Source organism: Nicotiana tabacum, chromosome 6 (assembly GCF_000715075.1).
Source record: "Nicotiana tabacum cultivar K326 chromosome 6, ASM71507v2, whole genome shotgun sequence".
Classification (NCBI taxonomy): Eukaryota; Viridiplantae; Streptophyta; class Magnoliopsida; order Solanales; family Solanaceae; genus Nicotiana; species Nicotiana tabacum.
The window spans coordinates 186,714,725-186,727,141 of record NC_134085.1 but is presented as its reverse complement, the minus strand read 5'-3'; the positions used below and the strand labels follow the sequence as shown (position 1 = coordinate 186,727,141).

Here is a 12,417-nt window from a genome sequence, read left to right as displayed (position 1 = left end):
CATCTGGATTTTGCACGATAATGTCGCCTGCATTAGTAAACTTCTGAATCGCATTCTTTAGATTCCAACACTTCTCTATGTCATGCCCCGGGGCATCTGAGCAATATGCGCACCTTTGAGAAGAATCAAACTTCTTTGGAAGAGGGTTTGACATTTTTATTTGGATCGGCTTCAACATGTCCAATTTCCTTAGCCTCTGGAACAAACTGGCATATGACTCTCCCAATATAGTGAAGGTTTTCTTCTTCCGCAACCTCTTGTTCTTAAATGTTTGATTGGGCCGGAAACCTGATCTAGGGGGGTTTCGGTAGGCTTGTGGGGGTGGATAGGCATTTTGTGGAGCTGGGTACTGGGAAAGTGATGTACGACTTTGGGAGTTCTATGGAGAGAAATAGCATTGGGGAGGGTCATCTGGTGCACAAGGATATCCACGAGGACGATATCGGGGTTGGAAGTATTGAGCAGGAAGGCCCATCGGATCATCTTTTCTGTTTCTCTTTCTTCTACCCAAACTTACCGGGATGTTCTAAATGTCTTTCGTAGTATCTTTCAATGCCGAATAACTCATCATTTTGCCTGAATTGATTCCCTCTTCTACTATCTCCCCCATTTTTAACACATCATTGAAAGGCTTACCCAAGGTCGGGATCAAATGACTAAAGTAGGTGGGGCCCTGGGCTTGTAGGAAAAGCTCAACCATTTCTTTTTCACCAATTGGGGTACTGACTCGAGCAGTTTGCTCCCTCCATCTGAGCCCAAACTCCCTAAAGCTTTCCTCCGGCTTCTTTTTCATTTTAGATAGGGAGGAGCGGTCTGGGGTAACACCTGATCTGTATTGAAAGCACCGAACAAAATTTTGAGCCATGTCACCCAATGTAGGCCACTTACCAACATCTTGACGATTATGCCATTCCAAAGCTTCCCCAGTCAGGCTCTCACTGAAATACGCCATCAACAAATCATTTTTCTCGCCAATACTTCTCATTTCACTGAAATATCCCTCAAATGGGCTACCGGATCTCCATACCCATCATACAAGTTAAATTGTGGCACTTTAAATCCTGCGGCAGGCAAACGTCAGGGGACTCGGACAGTTCTTTGTAAGTCATGCTACCCTGGTCTCCCCTTCCTTTCTTGTTCTTCAAGGATTGTCCTATGCCTTTAAGCCTCCTGGGTATCCCATTTTTCCCTTCTCTTCCTGTGAACCTTTCATTTTCAACATGAGACTCATCCCGCGGGCCCTGTTTGTATGAGTAGGGAACTTTGTGGGCAACCTCTAAGGGGTAATATCGGGCATCATGAGCTTGGAGATAAGCGGGTGGATCTAGAGAGTATGGAGGATCATCTGGCATTGTGTCCGGAGCTTGGGTAAGGGCGACATCTAGGAAGCTAGGTGGTGGCGGGGGTGGTGCCTTCCCAGTCATCCAAGCCTGATACATGTCCGCCATGTATTGTCTCAACATCTTTACCTCTTTAACCAACCCATTGTCCTGTTCAACCAACTTAGTTCTGTTATTGTCTGCCATTGCCTTTTGACTTTATGTTGTGGAGAGGAGTTACTACTTCGGGAACCACAAACCAACCACCTTTCTCTACTGAATTGTCAACAACAAACTTGTTAGTGATTAAAGCTTAACAGATAGGCAATCGCTCATTTGGGGAATGAATGCACCTAAGCAATTAACCGTTTCTATTATGCATTTGATCGGTTGCTTGCGCCATCCCGGCTTTCTCTTATTTTCATTTGCAACTACTCTTTTTCTCTCTCCTTTTTCTTTTTTTTTCTTTTTCATTCTTGCCTTCCTTTGCTTGATTTTCCTTTGTTTTATTCTCTCATTTCCCTCTCTTGTTTTGCCATTGTTCCCTCCCCATGGTTTCTTATTTTCTCTCTCTTTTCTTTTCCTCCTCTCTCTTATTCTTCCCCTTTTTTTATCACTCTTTTTATTTCTTTTGGTTATGGTCGAATCCTATGGAGATTGTCTATGTATCATGACCCCACATGAATTAGACCAAGTGTAGTTCTTGGAGATAAGTGCATAATATAAATAACAAAACATTTTAGGATTTTCAATTTTTTCTATAAAATAAAACAGTTTTGATTACAACCACTCATTCTACCAAATTATAAAATTAACAGACTCAAAAAGGTAAATTAATAAACTCTGACTCAAAACAAGACCAACAAACTCTGACAGAAGGTGAAACAACAAACTCGAAAATTAACTAACAGACTCCAATAAAAGAAAATACAGACTCGCAAACAGTCTAACAGACTCTAATGAAAATCATGAATACATTAATGCCTCAAATTCTCCTGGGGCCCGCAGGACATCATTCGATCTCGCCACGGGCCTATGTGCAAGATCCCTTTGAAGTCCTCTCCAAATCATTCATTATATGTCGGACAAACGTCATCACTACCGTGAAGAAAGTGGTGCGAGTCATATCCTTGCATGCTTGGCATTTCACAATAATGTAGTCGGCAATGGCTCTGAACCGCTCTCGGATTCTACCCTTTTCCTGAAGCAAACGCCTAACCTATTGATTCCGGGATTCTAACACCTGAGTATCATGGAGATGTTGATTTTGCAACTATTGCATTTCTTCCTCCATCCGAGCCATCAAATCATAACAGTGTTCCCTATCAGCTTTAAAGTCCTTGGCCTGCTTGGCTGCCTCATTCTCGAGAGTAACTATTTTTCTTTTCAGGCTAGTGATTGTCCCTTCATACTTTCTTTTCATTTGTTGCACAAACTGTGTCCGACCTTTTGCATTTTCCACCAATTGAGCCCGGACTTTTGCTAGACTGGCCTCAGACTTTTCTAGTCATCTTGATACTCAAGGGCTTTCTTTTTCAGACTGCTTATAAGCCTTTCATCCACTCTGCTTCTTTCCGGGTTTCTAGCAGCTATTTTCATCTTCTGGATTTGAGCTTTGAGGGCTTCATTTTCCTGGGTTAGCTTCTTCTTCTCGCCTTCATCTGCGGTGGCATGCAACCCATTCTCAAACTGAAGGTCCATGACTTATTTTTCCAGCCTGCCTATGGTGGCTCGGTACTCATTTTCTTTGGTCAACCAGTCCCATTGCACTTGTGCTCTGTCGGTAAATTGTTGGACATGGGGTTTCTTTGTGGGCCTTTTGGGCTCTTGATGAACTTGGGATCTTTTACCATACCACAAAGTGTAACCAGGCTCCACCTCACCTCTGGATAGATCTCGTACTTGAGTTCTAGGCTCTAAGAATCTGCACAAATGCCAAATCTGACGCACTCTCTTCTGGAAAAGTGGTTTTTGGTTCCAACTCAATAACCTGTCAACTCAAATCCTCATCGTGTGGGATGGTCTGGTATCGTCCTAACTGACGTAGAACTCGGTGCAGAGCATAAGGCTAGATACTCCGAAGACCCATTAATAGTAGAAAGCATACATCAGCCGACATATAAACTACCTCACTGACCGAGAGCCACCCGAATGTCCATTCGATCTTATTCGCAGTCAAAGATCTCAAATGAGCATGCCATGCTTCCGTACCATCCGGGAACTCATAACCCTCTACCCGCTTTTCATGTTTTTCAATGCACTCAAGGCCAGTCATTCCACAATTCAAGTATCCAGGACGGTGGAAAAGGTGTTCCTCCATCCATAATTGTAACAACATATTGCACCCTTCAAAGAACTTTCCCCCTTCTCGACAAAGGGTCAGATCTCGGTAAATTTCTGCCAAAATCATCATACTATGGTCCCATTTGCCTTTTTCATCATAAAGTCGGCTATCCCCGCGAGTCCCAACTCTATGTTCCCGTCTTTTCTGGGGCAAATCAAAGTACCCAGGAACGCCATTATAAAAGCTAATCCTCTCCGAGGTTCCCACTTGTCTTGGTTTCCCGCATGAGTAAGACCGGTATCTGGCGTCTCGAAGCCACGGGGATTCCCGTAACGTCGATACAAAAAGTAGAAGGTACAGAATCCTTTGGCCAAATTTCTGTCTCGGATGTCCCGACTGATGCTTAACAGGTCCAAAAATTTGTGAGGGGTTACTTCCCTAGGTGCCACTGGGTATTGATTTCTAAGATTCCTATCGAAACCAGCGTAGCCTGCTATCTCTTCTAGTGTAGGAGTTAGCTCGAAATCAGGAAAGTGGAATGCATTATGTGCTGGGTCCCAAAATGGTATCAAGGCCTCTATTATGTCCTTTCTCGGCTTAACTTTCAAGAGCCCGACAAGACCGCCCAATGCTTTTGTCACAATTTTTCTGTTATCTTCCCTTAAATCATGCCACCACATATGTAGCTCCAAAGGGATCTCTTCACGGACTGAGAAAGGTTCATTTTGAGTTGTGTTCATCCTGCACATTTATTAGGGTGATTTTCATTAAAAGAAAATTATGACTCATTTTGACTCAAGAAAAATGACCATTTTTTTTCAAAGTTCTCACAAAAATATCCGGCTTTGCCAATATGGCCTTTCAGCACTTCGGAAACAAAGATTTTAAGGCTGTGTCGGCTAACTAGCCAAAACCTTTAAAAATGACTAAAGGTGGTTGTTCTTGCAAAAACGGAACTAGCCAAAACCTTTAAAAATTACTAAAGGTGGTTGTTCTTGCAAAAACGGCATTCCGACGCCCTTTTGGGGACATTCGGCTATTTTAGACAAGAATGGCATCACCTTACTTATTTGCAATAAACATAAATTTTTTGTTCTTTTTGGGCTATTTTTGCAAAAGGAAGTTGGACCCGATGGGGGTTGCCTACGTATCTCACATCCGGTGAGAATCAAACTAGCGTAGTTCAGGCAAATAAAATAAAACCAACTATTTTTCAAAACAAAACCCTTTCTTTTTTTTCATTTTTCTCAAATAAAAATCGGCAGAGTTTCAGTACCATTTGGACATTGGTTTTTCCAAAACAGGTGATTTAACTCACTTAATCCTCACATTGCTATTCTCTTTTTTCCCAACTTTCTCCCATTATTCAAAAGTTGGTCAGCATGCAAATCTAAATCAGACAAATGCACAAGTAGCAAGTAAGATGCATCAGGATGGTCTTTTCAATTTTGGTGCACCTGTCCTAGACAGACCCAACCCCTGTGTTGAGTTTCCAAAGTCAAATGCACGTGATGTAAGCAAACGTTCCTACTAGGGATCTGGCATGAGGTCTTGTTATACTAGGTTTATAAACCTGGGTTTATTGTTCTAGACCTGGCTTACTCGAGCGGACAGCTCGAGCCGAGGAGGGGCAGCATACCAGTAATATAGAAGCTTCACCGGCTTTGCAACTTGTCCGAACCTCGTTCTAAAATTTGGGATATGACTCTAATAGAAGAGAAGTCACACAAAGTGCACACTCCCCCATGATCTAGAAGACTCAGAGAGAAGAAGGGTTTCGTGGCAATTTATATACAGTTCACAGAATATCAAAGCGGTAAAAGTAACACTTAGCACATTAGGCCCAAACATGTAACAAAATCAGATAATAAATAAAGCCAACTATAACAATTCATCTAAGCTCAAATTTTGAACCCTGAACCAGAGATTCTGGGTTCGTTCCCCAGCAGAGTCGCCAGAGCTGTCACACCTCCTTTTTACCTACACCCTCGAGAAGGAGTATAAGGGAGTTTTTCCAATTTAAGTGACAATCGAAACGGGATTATTTTATGTAAAATTCAGAGTCGCCACTTGGGATAATTTATGGTGTCCCAAGTCAACGGTTTAAAATCCCGAATCGAAGAAAGATTGACTCTTTATTTTAGTCTGCGAACATAGAAATCTGGGTAAGGAATTCTGTTAATCCGGGAGAAGGTGTTAGGCATTCCCGAGTTTCGTGGTTCTAGCATGGTCGCTCAACTGTTATTATTGGCCTAGTTATCCGATTTTAAAACACTTTTAAACCTATGTGCATTTTAGCTTTACACCGCTTTTAAATATTTGAAGGAAGATTTCAACGTCATCTAAAACACGTCTTTGGACCACGCCACATGAAATGCACTCGTAGTCCGAGACACATATTATTTAACGTTGTTAAGATTTGGATTTGGGTTACATGAAATGCACACCCGAGTTTAGGAAGTTAATTATTAAAATAATGCGCCTAAAGCGACTACGCATTTTAACTTTGCGAGGGCCAGGGAAAATTTGCTAAATGGCCCGCCTCGATTTCTAAGGATTGAAAAAACAAGATTAATTGCATGGGGCCATGCAATTTGCCATTTTATTTGGCACGACGCTCCTCGAATTATTCTATATGTACCGGTAACATTGTTATAAAGAAAATGGAAAAGCATCTGTATGTAATGGAAATGGGCAAAGCTAGGACCTCTAATGAACTGGGCCGCAAAACTGATTCTCATATGGCCAAAATTTCCCTTTCACTATCAAAATTAATCCTTAAACCAGTTAGCCCATTTTTGAGTTCGAATCTCATTCTCAATCTTAACCTCCTTGGCCAGTAGTTCATATAACACATTACCAAACAAACACTCATCAAAAGCAATACCAAAACCCATGAAAAATGACAGATGACATGCATCCGTTCAGTTAAAACAAGAAATTTTGCCTATTTGGTGATTGCAAAGTAAGTTAGGCACGAGGACATGAGCTCTTCACTGTAAATTGACGCCTTCAGCATATGAACTAGAAGACGCACGCTTTAAAATTGTGAGAAAAATAGTTGTAACCAAACTTAAAAACTGTACACAAACGAGTCGTCTTTCCAATTCAAACGTGATATACCAACAATCCTGAATGAACACAAGCTTGCCAAGTAACACTAGGAGATTAAGATAATGAATTCGAACTGATAAAATCAAGATGAACCAAAGGACAAGCATTGAAACCTGACAGTGAATATTCAAACAAAGGACAAACATTGAAACTTTGCAACATATAACAATATACTCAAATTCACCAAAATGGCAGTTAACTCACGCTAAAGGAAAAATGACTACTGAACTTATCAATGCATATGACATGTTTGAAGAACCTAAAATCATCAAGTTCAATTATTACACAAGCTAACAGGTAGTATCAAGCTCGCCATTCACTAGTTTCACGTCCAATTGCAGAAAAACACAAACAAGACCTTTTCAAAAGTATACAAATGAAGCGCCGGTCATCAGACTCAAGCATCAAACAAAAAGTCAATCAAAATCTAATCATCCCTTCAAGTATGATAAGCCACAAAGAGCACACAATATCAGGAATAACTTTGGCAATTTCGAACCAGCAGCACGTGCAAAATAGTCGTGAAATCAGAGAACAGGCCACTTTAGTGATTCATGACCCATTAGCAGTCTTACGACTTACTAATTCAAGTTAAACATGCTGAAACTAAGCATTTAGTGTGAGCAGACTAGTTTGAACATCAGAATATTTCGTGGCTGTCAAGAACACACCAGGAACTCATTTTGAAGCAGCTAGTCCTTAACCAAGAGAATCAGGAAGGCATTGATCAACAAAGCTCTTAAAACAGTTACTCTAGCTAATAGGGCGATACTAGTTTAAAAGCCTCTAGCGAATGGGGAAGGTTTCATAGAACTAGGGAGATTTCACAAGAGCGGGTTAGTTGGACTCATAACCCTGTTTGAAATTCGATCAACCATTTTGACTTCCTAAGGACGTGTGATTGCTCTTCCGATAGCAGAAGAATCCAAAGAAACTCATGCGAATAGACATCACAAATTCATTCTCATTTAGCAATCCCAAAGCTGAACACAATCATTCATTTGAAAATGACGAAATCTTGTCTCAAATGAAAACTCAACACCAAAATAACAGTTAAAGCATATAAGCATAGAGGACGACCATTCAAAATCAACTTTTACCGACTGAACATACTCAAATACATCACCATTAAGAAGAGATTCATTGCAAGAAATCCAATTACAGAACAAAACACCATTCTGGACAGAATTTCACAGTTCAAGAACATTTTAAAATAGAGATACAGAAAAGAAAAGAAATTGAACCTGAAATTTCAAACTTCCTTTAATAATTATAGACTCGACAACACACATTCCGACTCCAAATCCTAACGTGGTTCAGCAGTAACTCAACAGGACAACAATAGAAAAACCAAGCTTGAACTTCAATTCATTTTTTTCATCTCTTCGGAACTCAAAAACCAGATTCAGAACTAAGAAAATATATGTGTCTCACTCTTTGAACCTTTAAGAGAAACTTTTCAAAGAGAAAAAAAACCATCTTCAAGGAAGAGAAATCCGAAGTTAAAGAAATCCCTCAACTTTTCTCTCCCCCTCTTTTTTACCAGAAAAATTCCCCAGAATTCTCTCTGAAAATCTCAAAAAAAATTTCCTCTAGTTATCAGGACAACACCTGATGAATGAAGGGCTGGGATCAATCCAAATCGATCTCACGCTCCCCATTCATCCAGCATATGCCTTCTAGAGGCTTCCATCACATGAGAAAGGGATGGGGACGAGAGAATCTGTTAGAGATCGTTACAAATATGCTGACGAGGAGAGAGGGGGAACGCGTGGGGTGAATTTGAGCTCACTCGCTTGAGATTTGGCGAGTTGAACGCGGCTGAGATGAAGAAGAAGATGAACAGTGCGCGTTTGAATTAGGGATTTTGGATTTTGGATCTCTGTATGTATTAGTGTATGTATTGGTGGGGATGGGTCGGGTTTAGAGGGTAGCCGGGCGGGTTTGGGGAATTTGGGTTGGGTTTGGGGAATTAAAATTAAGAAGGCCCAAAAGACCTCTTCTACACTTCCTTTTCTTTTCTTCTTTTCAAATTATTTCTTTTTTAATTTCCAACTCTTTTTAATTCCTCTTTTTTTTCAAAATTAAAAATAAAATCCTAAGTTAAATCACAAAACCAAATTAACCTAAAAAACTAATTAATTCTAAATAATAATTAATACAAGTAATTAAAAATCGAATTAAAGGAATAACTACCCAAAACAAAAAACTAAAATTAAAATGCAAAACAAATTATTTTTTGTGATTTTTTCATTTTTTTTTATTTTATAAAACAACTAATTTGCTAAGTAATCCCAAAATGTAGAATTGAATCCTAAATGCAAATGCAACATATTTTTGTATTTTTCATTGATTAAACAAAATAAACATGCACAGACAAATGCAAACACTTGACAGAAAATGCCACAAAAATCCTCAAAATTGCAAATAATGTGAAAATATTTTGTTTTGAATTTGTGGGAGTAATTCATATAGGGAAAAAATCACGTGCTCACAATAACTTCACCCGAATATCAAAAACACAACACTAACAGCATCAATCATATGATCCAAGTTTGTGCATAACCCATTTCTTTCTAAGCGCAGGAGCCATAGCAGCAAAGAATTCAGCATTTCTCTCATTTGTAAGGAGATCAATAACTCGTATATTCCATGCGTCGTCCAATTGTAGTTCCATTATCAAAGGCATTGATTTCTCTACAGAAGTATATTTTGGTTCATGTTGTAGCCTTATTTGTTCTTCAGCTATAGTTGTCCATCTATCAACAGATTTAGCCAAACTAGTTCCAATAGAGTTCCTAATTCTTTTGGGACGAGATGCCAAAGTTTGTTCCTTAGCTAAACATCCTTTTCCTGCTCTCTTATCTTGACCAGTTGATTGTGTTGTTTCAGTACTCGTGAAGCTTATGTTTTGATCAAGATATACATGGTCAATAGACTGCGCATCTTCAGAAATAGGTGTAGTAATTTTTTCGCCTGGTATCTCCTCATCAGAAAATTCATTTTGGAAATCCTCTGTATCATTAATTTCACATCCATTCCTACCATCAGCGACACTATCTCCAAAAATCAAAGCCAAAGTATTATAGTCTGGCAACTTCTTCGTTTTATATTGAGCATCTTTTGGGTGAGCCTATAACATAACCAATGTTCTTAATTAGAGAAACAAATAACTTATATTCAAATTTTAGCTATAAAAGGAAAAAAGAATAGTATGACTCACTGCAAGGTACTGCTCCCAAACATCATTTTCGGCATCAACTTTTCGAGTTTCTTCATTCCACCCAAATCCACTATGTTGCACCATTCTCTTCATAGTAGCATAAGTTTTCTTCAAGGTTCTCATCCTATTTTTCATTTTCGTCTTATCTAATTTGTCCCCATATAACTTATCCATTTCTCTTTCTACACCATCCCATCCCTCGGTTGTTAAGCCTCCTTGTTGCGTTCTTTCTAACTTAACTAGCTTAGCGATAAAATAAATGAAATGTTCGTCTTGAACTTCACTCCATTTGGTGTATGGTTTTCCAACCTTAGGTGTTTGGTTAGTTAACATCCTACATAAATATAATTATATGATTATGCAATATGTTTATGAGATTCATATATGCATAATCAAGTCGGGCAAGACATAAAAGATATACGTGGCAGAATATAAACAAAGCATAGTGATTCATCTATAATTGCAAAAAAAATTTATAACTTATTATCCAAGAGCTGATGAACAACTTACTTTAAAGTAAATATTCTAATATATTAAGGTTCTCAATTCTATTTTAATGGCATAAATCAGGGAAAACTTAATGGTATAAATCAGGGAAAACACAAAGATTTCTTTCCACACACAAATAGTACAACTTTTTTATACAGATATATTTTTTCCTCATTCCAATATAATACACTACACAATATGGAAACTGAATATGACAAGAAATAGTGTTTGTATGTGTTGTGCCCCCTTTTCCTTGCGAAATCGGGTTTATGACAATTGAGAGGGCAACTCATTCTTTTTGGGAAATGGGTTTGACTTAAAGAGTCGCCACCTAAAGATTAGGGTACATTAGGACACCAAGAGGGTTTGATTTGAATAATCAGAGATTGGGTAAGTGCTTGAAATTATCCTAAGGGGAAGGTGTTAGGCACCCCTCAGGATCCACTAGTGTGGTTCCCGGCCAGACTATTGTTGCGAATTTAGGTGCAAATAACATGTAGGTAAATAAAACTTCAAATAAGAGGGGATTTTCACATAATGGTTTACAAATAAATAAAGTTGGAAAGAACTAAAAGAAAGCTGGTTTTTCTTAAAAGAAATAGTTTGAAAGCTTTAGAAGAAACAAAGAAACAGAGGGGAAGGGGGGTCCTAGGTTTATTAATAATATGGATCACCCCACACAATGCTCGGTAATCACTCCTCAATGAGGGGTTACACGTGACATTATCGTGTGGTCATCATATCCATATCTATCCTTCCCACCCCGTTAGGGTATTAAAGCGCGGAATGGTCTCGATTACTTATTGCATGCTATTACCCGATCCAATCCTATCAGTCCCGGAGGCATTTAGGACTACTAATTCTAAAGGGGAGGGATGTTAGGCTTATTTGTAGTTTCAAAGGAAAAATTCTAAGACGACACACAAAACATGTATAGCAAGTTGGGGGAAAGCACATAACAAGCAAAAGGCTCAGATATATCCCCTTTAAACAAAGAAGCACGTAATTAGCATGACTTACACATACTCCTTAGGGTCTGATTAGATACTAAACATGAAAGAACTTAAAGGTTGAGGCAGACTGATTTATTACACATACTGCTTAGGGTCTGATTAGATACTAAACATGAAAGAACTTAAAGGTTGAGGTAGACTGATTTATTACACAATTCAGATAAGGAATCCGAATCAGGCCTACCTGCTGGTTGTAGTTAGTAGAACAGATTCAGTTTATAACTTTACTCTAAGGCTTGCCTAAGTGCTGGACAAGGATCCTATAGGCATGGTATCTACTGAATTCAGAAAACAATGAAATAACAAGGTCTATAATAACTGAATACGTACTAGTTAAAAAAGGCCAGTCAGATTATTAAAAGAAAGGAAAGTTTTAACGAAGGTTATAAGTTCTGCAACTGATGGTACCCGTTATTACTGATCTTAGCTCTATACGTGAATGAAGCGATTCAGATTCAATTAGGAATTCCTATAGACATGCTTTCTACGCGTGGTTGATTTTGAACCTTGTAGACATGGTATAAAAATGTAGAAGACTCGTTTTAAACCTATGAACATGATATCTAGACGCTGAATTTTGCTTAAGACCTATGGACATGATATCTAGGTGCAGATTTAGACAATCCTGTAGGCATGATTTCTATATGAATATAGTAGTCCTATGATCATGATTTCTATATGAATGTAGGATATACAGAATTTAGAAGGAACTATAGGCATTATTTCTATATGCATTTGCATATGCAGATTTCCAAACACCTATAGGCATGATTTCTATATGCATATTCAAAATTCCTATACACATGGTATCTACCCTTTTTGCATACATAATTACCCACCCTTTTCACTAGCCATACCCAAGAGTTTATCACAGATTATTACAGCCAGAATAAAGTAAAAAAAACATCAGAAAATATAAATAAAAGTACAACCAAAGGAAAGCCTAATTCAGACTTCATGCGTGAAATATGATGT

The 12,417-nt window shown here is 38.7% G+C and overlaps 1 protein-coding gene across 1 annotated transcript; it reads right to left on the bottom strand.

Moving 5' to 3' along the window:
- Positions 1-9,253: 9,253 nt before the first annotated feature.
- On the bottom strand, positions 9,254-10,114 carry LOC107777904 (uncharacterized). The gene is made up of 2 exons (XM_016598072.1): positions 9,941-10,114; positions 9,254-9,850 (listed from the first exon to the last, which is right to left on the bottom strand). The coding sequence occupies exons 1-2, from the start codon at positions 10,112-10,114 to the stop codon at positions 9,254-9,256; spliced, it is 771 nt and encodes a 256-aa protein (XP_016453558.1).
- Positions 10,115-12,417: the final 2,303 nt, after the last annotated feature.